The sequence below is a fragment of the Poecilia latipinna genome, unplaced genomic scaffold, assembly GCF_001443285.1.
Source record: "Poecilia latipinna isolate Pla-1442-1.1 unplaced genomic scaffold, P_latipinna-1.0 Scaffold727, whole genome shotgun sequence".
NCBI classification, from domain to species: domain Eukaryota; kingdom Metazoa; phylum Chordata; class Actinopteri; order Cyprinodontiformes; family Poeciliidae; genus Poecilia; species Poecilia latipinna.
The window spans coordinates 144,307-169,720 of NW_015113343.1; the positions used below are offsets into that span (position 1 = coordinate 144,307).

Here is a 25,414-nt window from a genome sequence, read left to right on the forward strand (position 1 = left end):
GATGGATGGATGGATGGATGGATGGATGGATAATAAATTGCTTTTCTTGCTCTCAGACCAAAGCTGTTAAGAACTTTGTGACGTGTTTCGCTGCCGTTCAGCTTTGCTGCAGGAAACTTCTGATGAAGCATTGCATTCTGGGAGATGTAGGCTCATGTTCTTTAGGAACCTGCTGGTTTGTTATTTTTAATCTGAAGCTGCCGTCAGAGTCAGAACGCCAACATCGTGTGGAAATATAGAAAAAAGCTTTTTATGTTTCTCCATAAAGACGTGAAGCAAAAGTCCAGATCTGTCATAAAGTTCAGGAACATTTTAAGGATAATTTTCCTCCATGTCTTCCATAAAGCGTTGGATCCAGATCGTTCCGTGTGAATCCTGGTGTCAGTCAGACTAATCCTGGTATTTTATCGTTTACCTTTCATTCCGGGACGCCAGCTGACACGTCTGGGTGAAACGTGATTCTAGAGCAGCTCCTCTCGGCGCCTGTTTGAACGAGTTAGGAGAGGATGAAAGGCCAAGCTGAACAATCCCAGCTACTCGGCTTCATTACCAGAGAAACACACGAGCAACAGTCAGGCGCTAATGGCGCCCCCTGTAGGCCAGAACCTCCAGCTCCTGTAAGATGGTTTACCTGCATCTGGATGTGATTTTTAAATGGACATCGAAATATTGGAGACAGACGGGAAATAGAGACGGGTTCTCTTTACTGGACCAAACGGTACCCAGAACTCTGGGGAAGTCCAAGGAAATCTAGATTGTTCTAAAGAAAATGGATTTGATAAAAACTGTTAGAAATATTAAGAAAAACGGATGGATGGATATGACAAAGGAAGAAAAACAGCATATTTGTCTCAAGGCCTCCCATTCTTTATACATTTCCATAAAAATTAGTAATTAAAGGAATTTTATAAATATTAATTCATAGTTTTAAGGGAATTCCTCAACAAAAATGAATACAAATCAAAGTGATGAATGTTGAACATCTTATGAAGTTATACTCTGGTGTAAGGAAATAATTTTTCCATAATCAAATTATTTGAAACAATTGGATCAATTTTGATTATTTACAAAAGAAGAAAAAAAGAACCACATTTACTGAGCTGGTTATGTCAGATTAAATCCAAGATTTTTTTTTCTCATTAAATTAATTTTTATTTTAACTTTATGTCTTTCTTCTGTTAACTTTTTGTCTACATTATGCTAATATCATGACTTTATTCTCATAATTTTCAGAAAAAAATCTCTAGTTTGTTGTAGAAAAAAATAGATAAATTAAAATATTCAGTTCAAGGTGAAAACACCGTCTGGGGCCCCTGCGTCTGTCCCGCCCTGGGCCCCCGGGACGCTAACTCCGCCCCTGCGCTTCAGAGTTCAGCTGAAAAAAGAAAAGTGAACGCGCGCTTCAAAGGCACGCGGCAAAACTGCAGCTCGGCGCGAGACACGGACGATGATGAAGGAAAGATGGCTTCCAGATTTAATGTGGAAACTTGAAAGAGTGTCCGCGAGCGTCTGAGCGTGCGCGGACTTTTTTCCACGTGTGTGAGAGGAGCGGGGAGGAAGAGGAGGGACTGCTTCACTCTCTCTCTCTCTCTCTCTCTCTCTAACTACTTTGCATATTCCGCGTGCCTCGGCGCGGCCATATGGGAAAATGCAACTGAAGGAATTGACCGCGCGCAGGCAGGAGGAGCACGCGAGCGGAGCGGCGACACTTTGAGATCACAACAAACCAGAAAAGTTCCCAATTACGGAGACGAAGAAGAAACGAGACGCGACACGGGTTGGAGAGGACGAACCGAACCGAGCCGGGGAGGGGGGATTGACTGACTGCAGGGACCCGACAGAACCGGAACAAATTTTAATAATATTGATTAAAAAAATCTAAAAAATCGAAATAAAAGCGCTTCCCGCTGGAGGACCGGAGCCATGTACTGTGCCTACACCATCCCGGGGATGACAGGCAGCTCCCTCATGTACTACTACAACGGCAAAGCGGTAAGGAAAGCTTCCTCATCCCTGTCATCCCGCCTGGTTTTCCCGTCCTGGAAGGGTTGGAGGAGGAGGGAGGGAAGGAGGGAGGGTAGGAGAGGTAGAGGAGGTGTGAAGGTGAGGAAGAGGAGGAGGAGGAGTGCGCTTTAATTCCTCCTGCATGGGAAAAAACGCAGCGGGGAATAACGAGAAAAACCTGCTGGGAGAATCTCTAAAACACTCCTTCATAGTTTCACTTTTTAAAATGATTATTTTTAAATTCATTTGCGGTAAAATACAGGAAAACGGAAAACATTAGTGATGTTTTAGTCCGAGGTTCGTTTTTCCGTTTCCAATTTTCTTAAACGGACGGAAAACGAAACAAAACGAATCAAAAGCGATTTGATTCAAATTTTAACTTATTTTCTTCTGTTTAATGTAAATGAGTTGTTGATTACACTCAGTGGGTTTTACTTTTAAAAATATAATACAAAACAAACTGAAATAAATGTGGAAAATTAACACATTTAATATAAAATAAGAATGAATAAAGAGAAACATTTAATTCAGTTTATGCTTTTATTTAAACATAAATGTGTGTGTGTGTGTGTGTGTGTGTGTGTGTTCATACCATCCAAATAGGCCCAAATCTCGTCCAGATTAATTAAATCCACACCATTTAATCTGATTATTTGGTTAGATTTTTTTAAGCATGTTTTATTTAATTTTGTTATTTTTATTTGTGGGAAGTGAAAATGTTTCCCGCAGCTCCTGAAGCAGACGTGAGAAAATGGTCCTGATGAGCCGTCTGACCTCCTGTGACCCCGTCTGTGACCCCCACCTGTAAAACACCAGGAAGTCGTTTAGAGTGGGGGGGACGGTGCCTTCAAGTCACAGGTGCACTGGGATTTCCTACACATCCACCTGTCAGCGAAGTATCCGTCCACTTCAGGGTGAAAATAACAAAAACGAGGCCAAAGACTTTAAAACTATTTTTTTATTTGTTCTCAAAATTCAAATATATTTAAAAAAACAAAAGTTGGATTTCTTTAGTGTTTTTCATGCTTTCTGTTGCTTTTTAAACCAAATAATTTTATTTTAATCTGTTTTTAATCCTGACACGTGGAGTCTGATGTGAACTCTTCTCGAAGCGATCCGGACTTCGTTTCTTCTCGTGTTCTCGCTCCGTCTTTGTGCTTCGGAGCCGGAGCGGCCGGCTGCGGCGGGGCCCCTGCAGACGGGCCCCTGCCCGCGTGGCTCCGGCGCTTTGTTTGGCGGCTGGATGGCACATTGTGCCCGTCGGTGTTGATCCGGTGCCAAGCTGCTTTCAGGTTTCGCCCCTCCGCCTGTTTACGCCCGCTGTCTGCTGGCAGACGGACAAACTCAGCCGCTGCTCCTGAAACGTTTCTGATTTTTCAGGGTCTTGGATAAAAAGCAGGTTGTGGTTGGAATGAAGGGAAAGCGGAGCGAGGAGGAAACTGGGGCAGGTTTTAAAAAAGAGAGAAGCTGGGGGAGAAGCAGCGAGGCTCGGCGTGGAGCGGAGGAAGAGGAGGAGGAGGAAGAGGAGGGCCGAGGCCTCGGCTGTCGGCTCTCTAACTTAAGCTCCCGCGGCTTAATGAGGCAGCAGAACCCGGGCTAAAAACAAAAGGCCTGGTGCTGAGGCGGCCGGCAGCGGCTTTGTGATGCTAACGCGGCGTTTGAATATTCAGACCGTTTTAATTAGGAGAGTCCTGGAGCCGACCCGACCCGATCGGCTTCTCCGCTCAGGCCCAGAGAGAAAGCTGCTTCTAGTCCCTCGTTTTAAATAACATCATTTCATAAACCTGCTTTTAGAAAATGTTTTATTCCTAATTCTGGAAAAAAAAAAAAAATTCTGCTTTAGGAAACTTCACCCAAAAGATTTTTATTTTCTCTTCAGTTGCATTTTTTCCTGCTTTTCCTTATTATTAAATGAGTGAACAGATAATCAGTTATGAACGGGTCCTTCATTTAGAGTGTCGGTTCTGGATGCTCTGGTTCATGGCGGCGAGGTCCAGTAGGAGCGGACATCCTGTGGGCCGGGAGGCTGGAGCACAGCATGTTATGCAATTAAAACTTTATAAATAGACGCATTGTGTGTGTGTGTGTGTGTGTGTGTGAGCGCCTCCATCTGCTGGAGTCTCAGAAATATTTTATTCTCAGTTTAAATTTTATTCCTAATGTTTTTCTTCCTCATTTTTTATTTAATCTCTGAACACGTCGGCCTCGGCTCAGGCTTTTATTTTGAAGGTATCTTGGTTACAGTGAGAATCATGGTCCGTTTGCAGAAACGGTCAGAACGAGAGTCTGTGGATGTCCAGGTCAGTCGGGTTTCCTCTGGGTGCTTTAAGCCGTGTGTGTGTGTGTGTGTGTGTGTGTGTGTGTGTGTGTGTGTGTGTGTGTGTCATCCTCCGTCTGGTCCAGTTAAAGCCTTACACATCATTCAGGCTTAAACTTAATCCCACCGCATCAGATTATCTGACACTGATGCCGCCGATGTGCACAGATACACCAAACACACACACACACACACAACCATATATATACACATGCGTGTGTGTGTGTGTGGTGAAGTTTGAACCAATCGGGTTTATTTCTTTCCGGAACAAGTTCAGCGTTACATCATCAACACTAAGGAAACTTCAGTCAGCTCTACAGATTAGGGCGATGGTTCGGAGGCCCTCCAGCCTCAAACCAATAAGATGTTTTGGTTTCTGTGATTTTTATTGTTTTTTACGATGAATATTAAGAAGAGTGGGAATAATTTGAGATTGCATTAAAACAATTTGCATTAGAAACATGAAGCTGTTTTTCTGTTCCTCCTTCACTTCCTGACAGAAACAAATGATTTTAAAAATCTGATGCTGCAGATTAATAACCAGAGTTTTGATTCTGGTTATTTATTGTTTGTGTTTAATGTTTTCAGAGGCAGAGAAATATTTCTGTTTCCATTTCCTGATGTTAGATTTAGAGGCAGAAATAAACGTTTTTATCGCATTTTAAAAATAAAATAGAAAAATATTAATGTTTTCTAATCAGTCCATTATGAATCTAAGGAAAATCAGGAGTGATCATGTTTAAAATATACATTTAATTCACTTTAAATGCCTGGATGATGATAAAATATTATAGATTCATAATTTTAATTATTTTAGTTATTCTTATGCAGGTTTCTCTTAGTCTTTTGTCATTTCCTAACATAAAAATGTAATATTTAAGTTTTAAAAGCTGGTTTTGAAGCCATCAGGCTCGTTTTCCTGTAATATTTAATGTTTTAAAGTGAGTCGGGGCTGAAGGGGGCCGAGCGCTGGCCCGGGTCCAAACCGACACCTGCCGGGTCGACGTGTGGAAACCTGCTGCCAGGAAGTGATGCGGACTTTAATCATTCGTTTCCTGGATCGTCCCGCTCTGCGTTTTCAAAGATCTTTGTTTTTCTTTTTTTTCTCGTTTTTTTCTCGGATCAGAAACACGACGAAGGAAAAACCCCGGATGGCGGGACAGAATTTCCATTTCATCTTTAGTTTCTCGGGTTTTCGTGACCCGGAAGCTGTAGTGCATGTAACCATGGCAACGCTGGACCCCCCCCACACACACACACTCGTCTGGCAGGAATGTTGCTCCGCTGGGCTTCATAAGGATCATTTCATCTGTTAAAATATTTCTGTGAATAATAATAATAATATTTTCCTTTAATCCAAAATCACTTCATGTTTTTATTTTTGGTCGTCAGCTGAAAATGAAAAATGATGATGTGTGGATTTACACCCATCCAGTCTGATTTTAAAGGAATAATTTGGAAGTTATTTGTTTCCAGCAGGAAGCACTGGGAATACTGGGACAGGTTTTGGTTTTCTACAGCAGATGGTTTGAATTTCTGTTGGTTTTCCCAGTTAATCTGAAATCAGAAAACATTAAAAATCTGCAGTAATCTCAACTTTAATCTGCAGAATTTCCACTGATAGGTTTTCCTTGATAAATGGTTAAAATCATTTGTCGACATCAGAACCGTCAGAGCGTCTTTACTACCCACAGTTGAGCCGTAATATTTGGTATATCTATTCCCTCCCTGCGTGTTTCCCAGTTGGATGGACGGGTCGGGATGAAACGGGTTGGACTTAGTCGCTCTGGAGGAAACGACGACGGTGGAAAATAAAAAGCAGATTTGGGGAAAATGTGAGTTAAATCAGCTGAAGGTGAATCAGCCTCTGAAGCTGTAAATATTGAATCGCTCTGGATGATCGGCTCTAACTGAGCGATCTGGAGTTCAGTTGGTGCAGGAATCTGCAGCAGAAATGCAGATCTGGGGAATATTTGTTGCTCCGGAGCGACCAGCTGCTGAATGAGGCTCTTTGTAACGGAGCCGCTCCGTTTTACTCAGTTTTAAGCCCTTGACTTCAGAGTGCAAGGTCACAGCTGCCAAAACACTGACCATGCACGTCACACACACACGCCTGGACAGTGTGTGTGTCCCATATGGGAAGGTGGGCCGCAGAATCCATCTGCATTCCTGGGATAGCTGGGAATCTCCATGGCGACCTGCGAGGAGCAGGTCCGGCTCCGGGCGCGCGGCCGGACCGGCGCCGAGCGATGTTCCTGGAACACGCCCTCTCTGGCGGCCATGTTGGAAATGTGCAGACTTGGCAGCGGTGAGTCCGATCTGCTGATCGCCGTGGCGACAGGCGGATTAGGAAACAATGCCCACGGCCTCGTGTTCGATCGTTTCTCTGCTGACAGAAAAGATTTCATTACATCGATTCGTTTCAAAGCAACAAATTTACTGAAGTTAATCAGATAAAATTATTGTTGCTTTTCTGATTTAAGTATTTAAATCATTTTCTGAATCCTAAATGAGATTTAAGCTCATATTTTAATTTTAGCAGCTTGGGAGTGGAAGTGATGAGTCTGCTGGATGGAGCTGAGATGAGGGTGATGGTGCAGAGGCCAGACTTTGAGTCATGCAGATCATTCAGATCAGATCAGATTAGCTCAGATCATTCAGATCAGATTAGATTAGATTAGATTAGATCATTCAGATCAGATTAGATTAGATTAGCTCAGATCATTCAGATCAGATCAGATCGCTGTGACTTCAGCAACGATCAGGTGAAATCGTGTGATCACGATGAGATTACTGGATACTAACATCATGAGATCAACCAGTTAACTCAGATTTTAAGTTTTCAAAACATCAGACACAAATTTCAAAACTGTCAAGTCCTAAAACCAATCAGTTGGTAATCATCTGATATCTAATCTCTATTGATAATTAAGGCGGGTACGAATGATTTTCTATGTGCTGTTTTATAATAAAACATGTTTTTTTTTTGTTTTTTTTGAGCTCCTTGTTTCATTTTCTCCCAGATTCAAACTGACTGGTTGAATCTGTGTCACTCTAATCTACCTGGGTGTGAATAATCTGAGGCAGATTTTTAGTCTTAATCTGCAGATCAGAACTGAAACAAAACCAGTAAAAATCTGATTGGTGCGTCTCTCCAGGTGCTAAAATAAAACGTAACCTGATGAAACCAGTTGGTTTCCACGTTTAAGAAATTGTTTTATGATAATAGTAAGGGCTTGTATTGGTGATAGATTTGTGGATTATGGATTATTTCCGCTGGTTTTGGATCTTTCTGTTAATTCAGTTTTATCAAAACCTTCCCAGGTGCTCGTCACTCCGACGCTTTTCCTCCTTCAGGTTCCTGAAGCCGGACGGCGTTCGGTTTCTGCTGCTGCCGTTTCCCCGTTAGCTACGTTAGCTGGAAACACCGCTCTGTGTGTGTGTGTGTGTGTGTGTGTGTTTTGGACCTAAAGCCCGTTCTCACATGTGCTGAGCTCGGGCTTCACAGCAGAAACACGAGCTTAAGTAAGTTAAGGTTTTTGGCTGGAGATGAAAGCAGAGCTGTGTGTGTTTCTGTGTGGAAGACACCATTTTAAACACTCCGCTTCACAGCACTCCACTTTCCTACACACACACACACACACACACACACACACACAAGCCTCCCAGTCTGCATTATCGCAGTGGAAAAATGGGGCTGTTGTCGTTTTGTTTAGGGCGTGTGTGTGTGTGTGTGTGTGTTTAGTGGGTCAGTCATGCTGTTAGCGAGGCTGCATGGACTCGCTGATAAACACCAGACAGCTGTCACACTTTAAACAACAAGAGAAGCAAACTGCTAACCCAGAGCCGGTGGGCTGAGCTCGGCCCGCTCCGCTCGGCACCGGGCCGGAACCGACCCGACACCGGGCTTTGGGCCGCTGATGATGGCGGCCATTAAAACGCCGCCTTCAGGTGTTTAACGTCACTCTGCTGATGCAGACGATGACTGCAGCTGAAATTATTCTGGGATTAAAGTCACAATTCAGAAACTAAGACAGAAAATTTAGACTCCAATCAGAAAATTCTGAGATTAGAGTCGATATTCTAAAAATAAAGACAACATTCAGAAATTAAATACAGAATTCTGAAATTGAAGTGAGAAAATTCTGAGATTAAACTCAAAATTCTGAGATTAAACTCAAAATTCTGACATTTAAATCAGAATTTTAAGATTAGTCAAAAAATCTCAAGATCCCAGTCCGAAAATTCTGACATTAAAACCAAAAGTCTTTGATAACAACAATCATAATTCTGAGATTAAAGTTCAGATTCTGAGATTAAAGAAAGAAAATCCTGAGGTTTAGATTTTTCCGGTTGCTCTAATCTCCATTTTCTCCTGAATCACTTTGTGCAAAACTCTTTATTCCATGAACATATTTTTCCATCTACTGGTAAATTTACACAAATCTGTTAAACTAACAAAAATAGTAAAACATTGATAACAGCTGATTATTATCTGACCCATGGATATCACTCGTTGTAGACGGTTGTTTTATATTAAAACCAGTTTTTTTCCTCTAATGCTGGTTGATGCAAATTCCACACATACCAAGTGGAAGCACTTTGCTGACATCTGGTGGTCAAAGTTATGAGCGTAGTTACTCTAATTTGCATGGTGATCATATTTTGTACGTTAAAGTGGAGGACCTGCTGAAACATGTGGATCCGACCAGAACTCAGAACCTCCATGTTTGATGAGCAGCGTGAAGCAGAGCCGCCATGTTGGGAGGCGATGAAACCGTAAAGTAAAACCAAGCAGAGTGAAATCCGCTTCTCCTCCTGCCGTCCGTCTCTATCTCCCATCTCAGAAAACCCAGAGCATGCGGCCGGACGACGCGCGTCCTGCAGCGCCGCATTGATGTTGCGGTGATAGATGCGTCCATATGGTCGGCGTTAGCGCTGTACCTGATCGCAGAGAGAGGAGGAGGAGAATCAAAGACAACAAAGAGGAATAAAGAACGACATAAAGAACAAACAGAGAAGGATCCTGCAGCGCTGCAGTAATCAGCTCTTTGATCTGACTCCTTTATTATTCCAGCGTGGGCCAAATAATGCAGTCCTGATTGTATTGCTGGCAACCAGCGCGCCTCCATATGTTGGCTATTAGAGGCTCCACTGTCTCCACGCTGCTGCTTCTTCTTCTGTGGTGCTTCGTCAGGGTCACAGGGCTCATTCCTCCACGCTTATCTGCTCTCATTTGCTGCTCAGATTGATTGTGCATAAACAAGGAGCTGAGGAAAAGTGTTAAAAATCATCCAAGAAAAACATGGAAAACGGCATCAGACTGGAAGTTTCCATTCGATCATTGAAGACTGATCAGCCGATACCGATTTACTTTTGTCTGAAAATGTTGGAACATTCTGGCTGATTGTCAAATCTTTGTGTTGATAGATGAATATCAACCGATGGCTGATGTTCCACAGTTAACACAATAATAATAATTTCATTTATTGGAGGAAAATCTTCCTGTCCAACCCGACTTCATGAGAAAGTAAGGACACCCTGAACCGAATCGCTGGTTCCTCCAACAGATGAAACATGATGTTTAGAACCAGAACCAATATTTAGCAGTATTTACGTTTTTCTACTCTTTCAACATTTTGAGAAAAAAACAGCCAGAAACAAAATGGGTATAAATATTGGTTGTTTATAAATTACCAATATCGTTTGATCAGATATTAGTGCCGATATGTCGTGTATTTCTGGTCATTAGTAGTAATGAGTCTTTAACAATTTGATTGAGTCACATTGGAGGGTTTTCTAGCTGCTACATCATGATTTCGGTCCAGACTTTGACTAGGCCTCTTCATAGTCTCCATGTAGAACCAGAATCTCCACTGGATGGATGTTTTGTCAGCTGGGTTCTGTTTAAGGCATTTATTGTGTGAAACTGATCTTTAAATTAAATTCTCTGAGTGTTCAGATGGAAAGGAGGATCATCAGTTTTGGTGTTTCATGTCGCTGCGTCATTAAAAATGGCCGACTTAAATGTTGACAGAGTTTTTCTCCGTTTGGCTTCCTGCTTCAACTCAACCTGATCTTGTGTTTTATTGCTTTGTTTTGCAGTAAATGGTGATTTTCATGTGTAGTTTTTAGTTTTTATGCTTTTATATTGATTTATTAGTGAATTCATGATGTTTTGCCACAATTTTAAACATAAATTTATGTTTTTCAATCAACTCAAGTTTTATTCTAACGACTTTCTTTATATATGCTGGAACTTTGACTAGAAATTACATCAAATTAAGCTATGGGTGCTAACGCATTAGCATCAAAGCGCAGCATGTTTTATCTTTCATTATTTTTTCTGCCATGATTTTTTTGCCACGTTGTAGAAAAATTACATTTAAAACACAAAGCTACTGGGAATACTGGGAACAGTGTGTTGTAACTTTTGTTTGCATTTTGGCTAACACTTTAATTGAAGGGGGGTGAATAAGACTGTCATGACACTGTCATAAACATGTCATAACACCTGTCATGAACATCAATAAGCCTTCATGAATATTTATGACTGTTGTCATAAAGCGTCATTCGGTAAATTATGACACTTTTAATACAAAGTTGACATTATTCAAAATGTCTTTGTTATGACAACTTGACATTAACCAAAAAATCATTACTGATTAAACTTTACCTTTAATAACATAGTTACCTAATTTTTAAAGTGTAATCAGTAATACTTTTATAACAAATTTATATCAGTAATGATTTCTTTTTTAATGCCAATTTGTCATAACAAAGACATTTTGAATAATGTCAACTTTGTATTAAAAGTGTCATAATTTACCGAATGACGTTTTATGACAACAGTCATAAATATTCATGAAGGCTTATTCATGTTCATGACAGGTGTTATTACATGTTTATGACAGTGTCATGACAGTCTTATTCAACCCCCTTCAAATAGTGTTACCGCATTTTGTCTTCAGATGTTAAAGAAAAAATCAAGATTTTGACATTTTCATTGAATAAATTTTGATTTTGGTAAAAGAAGTCAGAAAATTTCACCGTTTTTGGAGCTAAATTACACCAAACAGTAGATAAGTTTAAACCTGTCTCTGAAAATTGGATCTGAATCGATTTAACTGCTTTCATGTTGTTGTTTTCAAATATTTACAGTTTAATTTCCACGTGTGAACAAAAAGTCACAGCAAAATAAAACTAAACTACACTGAAAAACCTCAAACAGTTGAGTTTTTTTTTTTTTTCAGAAAATTGTGCAAGAAAGTGTTTAGTTTTAAATGAATCTTCATATTCAGCAGTTTAGCGATCAAATAATCTGCCAGTGGAAATATTATTTTTCCAACAATACAAAGAAATTGTTGACTTAAAACAAGCTACAATTTCTTGCTAAAAATGTTCTTCTAAGCATTCCAAGACATTTGTACTACAAACTAAGACTTTGCAAAAAAAAATATGAACCTGTTTATTATTTTAGTTTTTACTACCAATTTTTGGCAGGGTCAGTCCTCCGTATCATGAAGCACAGCTAAAAACAAGCTAATTTACTGCAGATAAACCTCTGAAGGGTTACGTGGAGCTTGTGGGGGGCTCCCCTGGTCCCAGACTCTGACTAAGAACGAGTCGGAGCGTCTTTAGAGTTGATGGCAGGAAAGTCCAGATGATGATTTTACTGTTTGTTCTCATGAAGACGACCAGGATGAGTCTGGTGGAAACAGAACCGCGGGGCCGTGACTCAGACTTTTAATCTTCATTAACATCTCAGTGGATCAGGGGAACCGGCTGCGATCAGAATCAGATGTTGGGTTTAAGGTGATTTAATCCTCCGCTCACCCACTGCTGATGCTTTCGCCCAAAAATTCACTGCGTAAATTTCCTGCTTGTTGGGTTTGAACCGGGATCAGACAGAAGAGAAGAGCTGGACTGAGTTAAAACTTCTAGGACGGATGATAAAAGGACATCTGGAAGTCTCTTTGTGTCTGTCTTGTCTATTTTTAGGCAAATAAGCAAATATTCTCTCTGAAACGCGTTTAAAAGCAAAGGAAACCTGTTAATTTGAAATGAAATTCAGCTGCGGTTCCAGGGATCTGACTCCATAAAAACCTTTCATAGTCTGAAAACATCCGGTGATGTAACGCCGGCGTAATGGCTGCGCAGCAGGAGCGGGGTCAGAGGTTAAGATTCTCACAAACCCAGGATGACGGAGACGAAGGATTAAGTGAGGTTTTATGTGGCTGTGCTGCTGATTTTACTGGAAAGTCATAAAAATGAGCGAAATGAAAAATATCCAAAGGAAAAATGATTTTAAATGTTTTTCAGGCTCTAAAGTTTTAATTCTGCTTCACAAAATATCAACTCCTCATTCAGTGGCGGCTAAAAGGTCGACTCAACAGGAAATGTGAAGGTTAAAGCTCCTGCAGAGGAAACGTATGGAGGACTGGTCCTGCCAAAATTACTAAAAAGTATAGAAATATATAAATGTCTTGTTAAAGTAATTAATGTGACAAATAACTTTCTTATTTGGTTATCCAATGTGACCTAAAGTTTATTTTTCATTTTCACCAGTACTTTCACAATATCTCTTATTTTTCATTTTATTTCCAGTTTCATTGTTTTATTGGTTTGATTTAAACTGCAGAAGTATTCACTCCATTTAAACGGTTTGGTCACAGCCGCACACCTCAGCACATCTTCCTGAGATTTCAGCCTCCTTTGTAACCAACTACCTTCACCATGACATATGGTAGCGGCAGCATCATGCTGTGGGGAAGCTGGTCTGGTTTGATCCAAACATCTAACTCCAGGAAAATCCTAGAAGAAAACGTGAGACTGTTCACCTTCCAGCAGGAAAACTAGGCCAAATGTACAGCCAGAGATACTATCAGATGGCCTAGTTAAAGTCCAGACCAAAGACCAGTGTAGCATATGCTCACACTGGACACTGATTACATTGCCTAAGGGGTTAAAGGTCACAGTGATGGAAACACAGATGAGGAAGAGAGGATGAAAGAAAAAGGCAGATTTCACAGCTGATATCGCAATATTTACCAGTAATATTGCGATATTTTCTCATATTGTGTAGTTCTGTTCACTGATGATCTTCATCTGGCCTGATGGAGTTTGATCTGTTTCATAAAGACTAAAACCTCATTTTCTAGACGCTCAAAGCCGGTGCAGACAGCGCTGACTCAGGGTGCTGAAAACAGAAGCACACCACACTTTTCAGATTTATTTTTGGGGAAAAATATTGAAATGCTTTCAGTATCTGGCACCTGTTTGTGTTGGTTTTTCAGATTAAAATGAAGGAACCTGATGTTTGTGGTTTAATGTTTAAGCGGTGTGAAAACTTTAAACGTTTCATTCACCTGATGAACTAATGGATCTAATTTAATCTATTTTCTGATTTTCTGGGGTTCGGGTTGACCTCTGACCTGAAGCAGCTGGTCACAGGTCGCCCTCCGTCGGCCATCTTAGCGTTGGGATCGAGGTTCGGCGCGCAGCCCGCCTCCTGGCTCTGCCCGCCTGTCTGCTCTGAGCTTCAATAATTAACATGCAGCGGCGGCCATCTTAGCTTTTTTGGCACGGGGTTCTTTTGGTGCCAGCTGGTGTGTTGCCTTGGCAACGGAGTCCCGGCGAAACGGTTGTAGTGCTCCCAAACTTTCTGAGATGAATCTCTGGCGGCCATCTTAGAGGAGGAGACGTTTTGTTTATTTACCGCTGCTGTTCTCGCCCCGACAGAGCTGACGTCTGATTGGCTGAGCGCCATGTGACGGGCGATTTGATTGGCTGTCAGGCAGGACGAATGTCTGTATTCAGATTATTTTTGTTTGTTTTGAATTTGCTGGGTTTAAAACTGAAGATATATATTTTATTTGTTCATTTAGTTTCCCACCTGCTTAATGTGTTGCATGCTTCCTGTTCCATGTTCAAAATAATAAAATATTAAGAAAAAACATACAAACCAACTAAAGTTTCTTTAAAATATGACAGACAGACTCAATGAGGGACTTCCTGTTGTTTATATAGACATGAAATCACCAGATATCTGTTACTGTCAGAGGTCTGAGGTGTTTTAATTAAACTAAATGTGTTTATTTAAAATGAGACTTTAGTCGTTAATGAGGATCAGAAAACTGGATGAAAGAGGACGGATTATGAACGATAGGAGCGTGGAATTGTGGGTAAAATCTCTGGATTTGTTTATTTTCTACATTGGAAATGGAATCAGATTTTTATTTATTAAAAACGATGGATGATCCAACGAACCATCATGAGGCTCCACAGCAACTGGAAACCAGTTTAAACTGGGCTGCCTGTCGGACGGCAGGTGTGTGTGTGTGTGTGTGTGTGTGTGTGTGTGTGTGTGTGTGTGTGTGTGTGTGTGTGTGTGTGTGTGTGTAGACTTGTTAATTACTTCATCATTGATTATTTATAAAACAACTTAATGAGCTGTCAGGCGGCCAAATGGCTGCAGACCAACAACCAGTCACCACTGGAGAGGAAGAGGAGGAGGAAGAGGAGGAGTCTTTCTTTTTGTCATCCATCACTCCTCCCTTTGAGCCATCCTTACATCCTGTCTTCCTTCCTTCCTTCGTCCCTCCTTCCTTTCATCCTTCCTTCTTTCCTTTCTTCCTCCAATCCTTCTTTCTTTTCTTCGTCTTTCCTTTCCTTCCTTCTTTCCTCGTTCCTTACTCCCTCCTTCCTTCCTTCCATCCTTTCTTCTTCCCTCCTTCCTTGCTGTTTCATCCTTTAAACCATCTGAAGTGTTTCCCTCTCTCTCTCCCTGCGTTGGTCGGTCGAGGCCGTCCTCTCGCTAACGACGGCTGGCAGTCGGCAGCATGTGGCAGTAATTAAATCAAAGGAAGCCGCTGAAAGAGAGACGGTGGGGGAGAAAGAGAAGAAGAAGAAGGAGGAAAAAAAGCGTTTGCATGTCGGCTTCGCCAGGAAAAAAAAATCCTGGCAGTTAAAAGAAAAACGGGCGGCTAATAAAAACGATCGTGGAGGAGACTCGTAAAGAGCGGTCACCTGTGGAGAAGTGTTTTTGTTCTCCGGCCTGGAAAACCTGTGTGCTCACACACACACACACACACACACACACACCCACACACACACACACACTCTGTTAATCTGAGTGTGTGTGTCGAGTCACTTCTGCTGCTGTGATCAGAAACACGGAGTAAAGTTTGTTGATTTTAAAGAAATGGAGAACAAACTGCAGACGTAGCGAATTCCCTGTCAGTCATTTCAAAACGTTCTGTGGTTTCAGCTAATCGAGCTGATCTGGCTCTTCTACAGGTTACAGGGCGAGCGCATGCAAGGCTTTAGATTTATGTAGATATTATTTAGTCATGGCAGGACTAATTAATCTGTTGTGTATAATTTCTTAATTTGAAACTTTTCTGCCAGGTAAATGTTTGAGTCACTTTCGTTGTGTCCTGTGACTCAAGGTGGTTCAGGCTACCGCTAACTAGCTGCTAATGTGTCTTTGCTAGCTGGTTCAGGTCCAGGTTTAGCTACCATGAGCTAAGCACAAATTATTTCCAGTTGGCCGGATAACGTTTGTCTTCGCCAAACAGGATAACTTCTGTTGCCAAACCATCCGATGATAGCAGCATTCGCTGCAAAATGCTAGCTAGCTAGCTTTATCCGAAATTACTTTGAATTTATTTTAAATCTCTCTTCTGTTGAAAACCCAAACAATCTTACATGCATTTTGTACAAAAATCTAGCCAGCTAGCTTTCTTGTTTCTACCATGAGTTAAATTTATCGCTAACTGGATGGATGATGCTTGTCTTCCCATTGGCTAACTTCCAATGCTAAGACATGCAATGCTAGGAGCATTCTGTGCACAAACATAGCTATCGTTTTTGTGTCTGTTTTGAGTAAGTTCAAATTTATCACTAGTTTGTCTAGTTTGTTTGCAGGAAGAGAGAAAAACAGAAACCAGAGAAACGGCTGAAAAGTCCTGATTAATACAAGATGCACTTAGTGGAAACGTGGATTAACTTTAAATCATTAATAGACCGAAAGGAGAGACATCATGAAGGCGGTCTGGAGTAAGCTGGTCTGGGTGGCGGTTCTGTCTGGTTCTGCCGGGTTCTCTGGTCTCAGTGATCAGCAGCAGCTCTCAGCAGACCGGATCTCTCAGAGTGGATCTCTGAAAGGACCTGGGTTCTTCGTATCGTCTCTGGCGGCCTTTCTCCCCCAGGCCTCTCCGTATTTCCTGCCATGAAGCCACATTATGTTTCCCATCATGGAAATCCAGCTGCCCAGTTTCCTGCCTGCACAGAAATGAAAGATTCTGCTTTTATGAAACTTTAGATCAAGAAAGAAATTGACTCAAAGACACATTCACACCCTTATGTGTTGTTTTGTGAGAGCCACAGATTTAAATGTGTTTTATGAAATATGGGATTTTATGAAATAGACCAATAGATGCTGTTCTACTCTACAGAGTAGAAGGAAAATGATGCAAAATGAAACCGCAGCCGATTTCAACCTGACGCCCACATTAGCTGCTAACAGGCTATTTGTTTCGCTCTGGACTGAGAGAATCTGTGAACTCAAACCTTTAACTCATGCCACAGATTCTCAACTGGGCTTTAACTAGGCCATTCTCTCGGGACATTACCCGGTGGGCCGGTCCGACGTTCACAGAACGGTGGAGTAGTCGTGTTGTAATCAGGAGGTTGTTGGTTAGATTCCTTCTGTCCATGTGCCTCTGAGCAACGCACCTAATAATTAAATCGACTGGAAAGCGCCTGACAAGTTCAGTCCAGTTATCTTAACATCTCCTTCCTGCTGGGTTTAGATCGACCCTGCATGATGCTGCCACCACCAGGTGGTGTGCTCTGGCTGTTGGTTTTCATGTCTCTGAGGCGTCAGAGTGGAAATCAAACACTTTGTTTGCTAATCATGTGACCTTGGAGGCAGCTGGCTCCTGAGAGAAACGGCAGTTTAAATCACAGCGGATGCAGTTTACATGCAGAATTAGAAGTTTAGAGGCTGAAAGCTGTGGAGCAGCTCCAGTGCCAACAGATATAGCACTTCTGAAGACACACACAATCCTCCAGCTAATTCAGAGTAATTAGTGGTCAATTAAAGAGCTGTGACATCACTGGCTGTCTGAGGCTTTGATCTGGTGGCTCCTGGCAGGACCAGACGCCATCTTGAATCCATTTACAGGCCGCAGTGTAAACATGGCACACAACCGGACGCTCTGCTGCCTCTGCTGCTGCTTTTATGTCTCTTTGCTTCTGGACTTTCCTTTTTTCTGGTTGTTTATTCTTTAATCCAGTCTTTGGTTTTATTTTTGACATCTGGTGAGACGTCTTCAACATTTGCTCCCATCAGGTTTTATTCTGTTATTTGGGCTCATGTTTCCCTCGTTTCGTGGCTCAAAGTGAATCGAACAGATTCCGGTTGTTTGGTAGCCTTGTTGTTCTGTTTGTATCCATAACGGGAACGTTTTGTCTCCAACTGTGAGAAACGATGAAATCATAAAAATACTTAACAACTGAGGAAAATAAACAGATTATGAATTTTCTTTGCTGGTGCAGAATGGAGCGGCTTCGTTTATTCAATCTTTATCACCAGCAGTGCAACAGCAATTAAATTTTGGCCCATACCGATATCAGTATTGCAGTTTGGCTGATAAACAATATTTATTGATATTATATGTCTTCTTTCATTTTCTACATCCTGAAAAAGCAACATGCAATATTTGGTTTCATGTCATGATTTAATTCTTGTGCAGGCCAGCAATGAGTTTGACCAGCTTGATGGTCTCTGAGAAAATGGTTGAACGAATGGAAGAAGGAGGATGTGGGTTGGTTACAGTTGATGTTCTCATCACTATGGTATCACCATCGTTTGTTGTTTCATCACAGTTTAATTCAACATGTTGGTAGTTAAAAAGCTCATTTCTATGCTGATGACGCCTTTATTCACATGTACAACAGGATCATCAGTACGACGTTCTGAAAGGTCGTATTTCTGTTTTGGTAATCCAGATTTGACAAATCATGGAACGTAATCTGTCTGAAATGTTGCTGGTTGTTATAGAAAGTGTCCTGAATGAGGCTGCAAACTGTAAAATGATGTGTAAAACTTTGTGGGATAAAACCCAGTGGAGGCGTTGATTAACCGAGCGGCTCAGATGGAGACGAAACCTTCAGCCGAGCTAAAGAGGAGAAGAGCCTCTAACTGGGAGAGAACTGGTGAATAATAGATGAACAGTCTGCTGCCTGAACACATCAGGATCCACCTGACATGATACCAACACCTATGTGGCCAGGTTATTAATGCAGATTGTTACATTTTTAAAGTATTTTCTTCAGCTTGTGACAGAATGCTGCATCCTTGGTGCACAAATCAGCGTCATCACAGATCCTTGTAACCATAACTACTCCCAACAAACTCAAAACATATTGACTGCTGTTACTGTTTTATATATACACACACATATATACATGTATCTATATATATATACACACACACACAGACACGTTTGGAAGCGTTTTAGCTGTACTTTTCTCTAACGCTGCAACTACTATTTTAGTAAATAAATTAAAAAATTGGCTCATCTGCAGCGTTTTTTATGCAATATTAGAAATATATTAGAGACAAACAATTCATCTCTTTTGAAATTGTAAAATAAACATTTTATTGCCTATAATACAATAAGAGCGCCTCTTTAGTGAATGTTTGAAAAGAAAATTCACTGACTGCATCTTCCTTCTTTATGAGATGTAAATAAAAATGGAGTCAGATTTTAGTGATTCTTGAGTCATTTCTCCGGCTAGCGCTAGGCTAGCATTTGTTTTGGTTGTATTTACCCAGAATGCCCTGCGCTGTAGTCCACTTCCTGCTTTTGGAGCGGTCTCTGGTCCACTTGGCGTTCACATTCAGACCACTTCAGCCGAACCCAGACTGTTTGTAGGACCAGAGTTTGGTTTTACTGATCCGATTCACACCGAACCGGACTCTGGTCCTTAACGCCGCGCTCGGCGTTGTTCTGTCGTTGTTTTAAAGTGAAAACCACCAGGCTACTTCTTCATCCGGTTCTGTTTAAGGAGAAGCTTCACCAGAGTCCAGTTTCCAAACGTCTCCCACCGACTCGTGTCACACACTTTCTGTGTTTCTTTGTCCGGACCCCCGGTGTTTTCTGTCTGAGTGACTCGACCCCCCCTTCAGTCACAGGTGCAACGCGCTCGAACACACACACATGCTGAGTCCACTTGTCTTCACGTAGGGGGCTCTAATCAAGCCTCAGGAAGCCGGAGCTCCACAGGGAGCTGCGCGTGTGTGTGTGTGTCGCGAAGTGAGCTGAGGAATGCGTCGGTCCATGAAACTCTGTGAGTGTGTGAAGGGGCTGCATGTTTTCAATTACACCCAAGTATTTTTGCAGATGTGAGTGTATTTGCTCTCTTTGTGCCCCGTTTCTGTCTGGTTATTTGATGTTTCTCCTCCCTCCCTCTCTCTCTCTCTCTCTCTCTGTCTCTCTGTCTCTCTCTTGCTCTGTCTCTCTCTCTCTCTCTCTCTCTCTCTCTCTCTCTCTGCTTGTTATTTTTTGTGAATCTTTAAAGTTGAATTTTGCACACTTTCCACCTCGCTGTCTCCAGCTTGATGCAGTGGCGGATCCAGAGTTTTTCTGAGTTTTTCTGAGTTTTTCTGAGTTTTTCTGAGTTTTCTGAGTTTTTCTGAGTTTTTCTGGGCCTCGTCTTAAAACCGTTTCATGTCTTCGGTTTGCTCTTGTACCAAACTAGGTCAGGTTTTCTAAAACACATGGAGGCTTTAAGCAGATCCACCAGGCAAGCTAAAGAAAATTAAGTTTTTATCTGCAAGCCTGCCTTTCATGTGGTTTAAGGCTACGCTAACACAGCAGGCTAACTCAACCCAAATTAAAATTTTTAAAACAAATTTGACTTTTTTACCAAATACAAATAGACTTAATCTGATTTTCTTTGCCAAAAAGGACCGAAATCCATCTTTTACACCAAATCTGACCAAAACCTGACTTAAAAAAAATAAATTAACAAACTCGACCCAAATGCAACATTTTTTTAAATCAGATTTGATCCGAATTAAATTGCTGAGCAGCAGTGTGCAGCAACAGATGGTGGATGTTCCTCTATGCAGGTGGAGAAAACACCGGTCGGTTTTCTCAGGAATCCTATAAGAAATTAAACGTACTGGAACATTTTGGCAGTTTGTCTTAACTTTTTAAAACTTTTGTCCAAACTTTAAATAATGTTAGTTTGAATGAAATGTTAGTCAAAGCATCCATCCGTCTGGAAGGATGGATCCATTTCCTGCTTTACTCCCATTTCTCCGTTTGAGCGTCTGTTAGTGAAAATCATCTTAAAGTCGATACGCTAACAGCAGGGGTAATTTTTCATTTAGCGCTGTTGCTAGCTTTGAAAACAGTTAGCTCACTTAGCTTCCCCAAGTTAATGAAGTTAAAACAGCCAAGTAAAGTGCTAATTTACTTGGTTGTTTTGTAAGCTTTCAGTTGAATAAAATTCAACATCTGTGTTGAAGTTTGGTTATAGACTATTAAAAATACTTCAGCTAGTTAGACATTTATTCTCATGCTCTTTGAAGTGGGTGAAGACTGTTTACACAGCACTTTCATTTCCTCTCTATTTTTCCCAATAACTCAAACTACAAACATGTGGGAGCAAAACTAAACGGTGGAGAACTAGATATAGAGGAGATTATGGAGCATGTGGATTATGATGAAGCTAGCACTTTAGCATTAGCCTAGGCTAGCTACAAAGCTGGTGTTTCTTTAAATTGGCGGTGCACAGAGTTATCTGTTTCTAACCATTTAGCCTGATATAAGGAATAACAATTTGATGTTTTTTTACATTTTCATTGTTTTATTACCAAATATAAGCAGAATTTAGTTTTTTATTGTATCATAATTGATACATCAGGCATCTGAGGTAATTTATCAGTTATGTTTCGTTCCTTAAACCGCATTATGTTCTGTATGTCAGATTTTTGAGGAAATTAAGTTCATTATTCAGGTTGTTGCTGGAAAACATGTATCAAAAGTGACACTTATGGAGTTATAATGTAAAGCTGTGCAGGATCTGTTTACATGGTGCAAATCAAAGTTTAACAAAACAACCTGAAGTCTGAGGTTTAGTTTTTAATAAATCCAATCAAATTATCTATAATTTCAAAGATCATTTTTCTATGGTCTGTTTTTTCTGCCTCCATATTTCGTCATATGGACTCAATTAGGCATCAGGCTCAAAACTGCTCACATCTGGTTCACATTAGTGCAATTGCAGGTTGGTAGAATAAAGGCCTCTGCTTGGAGGTGGTGGGTGGGATTTCCTTCCGCTTTTACACACACACACACATGCACACACACACATGCACACATGCACACATATGCACACGCATACGCACACAGGCACACACATACAGGCACACACACACGCACACACCTCCATGTGTTTTGAATCAGGAACATAATTAACCTTCAGAGGATTCAGAGGCCGTGGCTCAGCTCTCCGCTATAAAAATCCATCTAAAAAGCAGAACCCGTCCTGCGCCCCGCCCGCTCCTCCTGCTCCGGACCGGAGCGGTTTGGATCGTCTGCGGCCCGTTTGATTCGTTTTCCCACGTCAGTCTCTGGATGGACGGAGACGGGAAAAAGCTCAGAGGTTCAGAGTCACGACAGTAAGCAACATCCAAGATGTCGCTGGGTTTTGGCAGGATTCAGGCTCCGTACAAAACGATTTCTCTTCATGAAAACACGAAGCGTGACCTTCTGACTGTCTTTTCTCCGCTTGTTTCATTTCCTACATAGTGACGTATTTATATATTTAAAATCTGAGGTCATTTTTCCAGAAGCAGGAAAATCTGTTAAAAATTTAAAAAGTTTTCCAGATTTTTACCGTTCTTCATCTTTTGTTCCTTAATTTCTCTCCGTATTTGTCTTTGTCGACGCGTTTTTGTGCATCAGATCAGGGATTTTTTCAGAGAACTTAATGAAACTTTCTAGGTGGATTTTTCCAGTTAAAATGTTAAATAACTTTGCTGCACATTTGTCATTTTTATGATTTAAACCAACATTATTTTCATCAAAGTAGAAAAGATCGATTTATTGTATGGCTTAAATATTTTGCAAAACCAATTAGTAAAATTTTCTAACTATTTGGATTGAATGTTTCTAGTTTGTTGGTCTAGAAAAATGTCTCAACAACAAAACCAAAACTTTTCTTTTAATGTTTAGACGTTTATGGCGTTTGTTGTGTGAGGCATTGCTGGATGTTGTTGCCTTCAGTGAAGTTAAAATCAAAGTAAAATGTGGAGAAGAAGAAATACCTTGTTACGCCAAACATTTTCCATTTCAGAAGATCTTAATCTGAAGACATCAGTTAATCTGAGATAGTTGAGTAAAAGTATTTATAAAGGTTTTCTCAGGTTGAAGGACTGAAGGACTTCCTGTTTCTGTTTCAGCCGCAGTTTGGACAGCGTGTCTGAATCAGTAAAAATCATCAGTTATTGATAAGTCAGGAGGTTTGATACTTTCGCCCCCTACTGGACAGTCGTGGTATTTTATATTTTTAGTAGTTTCTGCGTTTCAGTCCAGGTAGAAATTGAGTTTTTTGTGCTTCTGGTGATTATCTGGCTTTTAGCACAAATTGTTTTTACGGACGTTTAGTTTGTTTTCTGGTGAATAAACTGGAGATGAAAGTGAAACCAGGCTGTTGAGAATCGCTGAAGGACATGGCGGCGGCGCGGCGTCAGCCGGCGTTTGGAGCCGTTTGGTGGCGCCTCCTCTGGCGGCTCACGGTCCAGAACATCTGATGATCCTGTTCAGCCTGAGAGGAAGAGGAGGAGGAGGAAGGACGACACGGTTCTGATCTGTTTGGATTTTAGATTCACGTCAGAATCTAAAGAAACTCTGAAATATTTCTAGAAACGACCCAGAGGGGCCCGTTTGTTTGATCAGGACCCCTGGAGTGTCCAGGGTGATGCCTGAGGGACGTTTGCAGCCGAATTTTAAACTTTGGCTGAATAAATCAAGAGTTTGTGACGATTGATTGACCCGAATGATGATGATGAAGCTGAGAAGAAATCTAGATGAAGAAAGAAATATTCCATTGTTAGTATCTGTGGATCTATTCAGTCTATTTCTACGCTTTGTGCTCTGAGCTTCATTACTCAGAACTCATACTTACATTTTCTGAAGCATTTAAACTTTTATTGCAGTTTATTTTACATGTTTGACCAAGTTTGTGAAGCTGCTGGTGAATTTAAATTAGCTGTGCTGGTTATCAAATTAATTCATAATTCAGTAGATTTATGTCTGAGTTTAGAAATAAAAACGTTTTCAGTCACTTTAGCGGTTTGTCCGTATCGTATCGTATCGAGGTATCGGTACCCTTCCAGGTACCGATACCTGGTATCGGTGCTGGAAGGGAAACTAGTGGATCGGAGCATCCTGAGGTTTTATCATCAGAGGGAATCATTTGCTGCTTTGTTTTCTTAAAATACTTTGTTTGTAATTTATTTCAAACAAATTTTCGCATTTTTAACTAATTTAAAACAAATATTCTAGTTTAGCTAAAAGTTTGGACCCGTCTGTTTGGTTTTGTTTCTGTTTCCACCAAAGCAGCTGCTCCTTTTTTTCCCAGAATCCTTTGCTGAATCAGAGAAATGAACGACCTTCAGGGTCCCTAAATGACCTTGAACAGTTTGAAAACCTACAGGATTGAATTTAAGTTTCAGGCTGAAACAGAAAAATAATAATAATAGAAATAAATCTGATCTATTTTATTGAGCTGCACTGCCGGTCAGCTGGCTGAAAATGCTTCTGCGTTTTTGCTTTGCTCGTAGAAAAACTTTAGGAAGCTGCAGTAAAAATGTTTATGATTCACAAAAAGACCATTTAGCTAAAAACCAAACATGGCTGCTGTTCATTTTACATTGTTCTGACTGCAGTAATGAATATGTTTCATTTGTTTCTGTGTTTTGGTCATAATCTGCATTTTTTATCATTTATGAGAAAAAGAAAAATCTGAACTTGTTTAAATTAGAATCTGCTCTTCAAACTGGGAATCGGTGCAAAAGAACCGAAGTGTTTGTATTTTATTAATAAATGTTGGGATCATACGAGGCTTTCCTTCTTCTCCTCGTTTTCGCTCCGTTTTCCCGCTGAGAGCAGAGGTGGAGCCGGAGAGGCTGAACAGATGCTCCTCACATTTGGAGACAATAACTGGCAGAAAAGCATCAAAAGCTGCAGAACGACTGAAAGCCTCCGGTTTTTTCTTCCCTCTTTTGTTTCCATTTACCGTCTTTTTATCTCCCTCCAACCCGAAGCGTTTCGTTCTGCCGTTTCCCTCGACGGTTCGGTCTGAAACGCTCCGTTCTCATCGATACTTCCCCGCCGCGGCGCTAACGCGGCGAGCTAACGGCGGGCCGATGTTTCCATGGCGATACTCTGCAGCCGCTGCGTGTTTCCAGCTCCAGCAGGAACCAGTTTGAGCTGGAATGCGGCTGAATTTCTTCGGCCCGGGGCGACGCAGAGCCAGGCTTTGATGAAGACCGCGATGCTTCGTCTCCTGTGAAGATCCCAGATCCGTCATGCGTCTCTCCTGCCGGGCAGAACCGGTTCTGGTCCAGAAACCGGGCCTAATCTGGGCTGGATCTCGGCTCTCTGAGGAGAATTTCTACATTTTATGAAGGCAAACGTATGAAAAACGAGGGGCCGATATCTACAGCTGAAACGATTAATCGGTTTAATCATGATTAATCGATAATTAGAATAATTGTCAGCTAATTTAGTAATTGATTAATCATTAAGTGGCTCTAAAAAGGCAATTTTCTGAAAAATGCAACATTTTCAGAGCTTTAAGCCAAAATTGTTCAATAGAAAGATATGTTTTACATTTAATGTAAAAACGTTTTGGTTCTTAAATATGTTTTATCCTCAGTTTCAGCTTCACCAGGTTCAAATTCACTCAGAGAATGAATTGATTGCATTTTGAGCAGTAACATTTTTATCTTTTAATACATTTCTAATGTTGTATTTAAGAAAAGGCTCAAGTGGTTGAATAGAAAAT

At 41.0% G+C, this 25,414-nt stretch overlaps 1 protein-coding gene across 7 annotated transcripts in view; it reads left to right on the forward strand.

The window, feature by feature from the left end:
- tcf4 (transcription factor 4) overlaps positions 1–25,414 on the forward strand; it is a 172,807-nt gene that overhangs the window by 104,701 nt on the left and 42,692 nt on the right. Inside the window, exon 1 of one of the 7 annotated variants that reach the window (XM_015045453.1) lies at positions 1,595–1,992. The exons of 5 other annotated variants lie outside the window; for them this stretch is intronic. In XM_015045453.1, coding sequence (XP_014900939.1) covers positions 1,924–1,992 — 69 coding nt within the window. In that variant the 5' untranslated portion in view covers positions 1,595–1,923. Of the gene's footprint in view, positions 1–1,594; positions 1,993–25,414 lie in introns of those variants that run through there. One more of the 7 variants, XM_015045454.1, reaches the window with a different exon arrangement.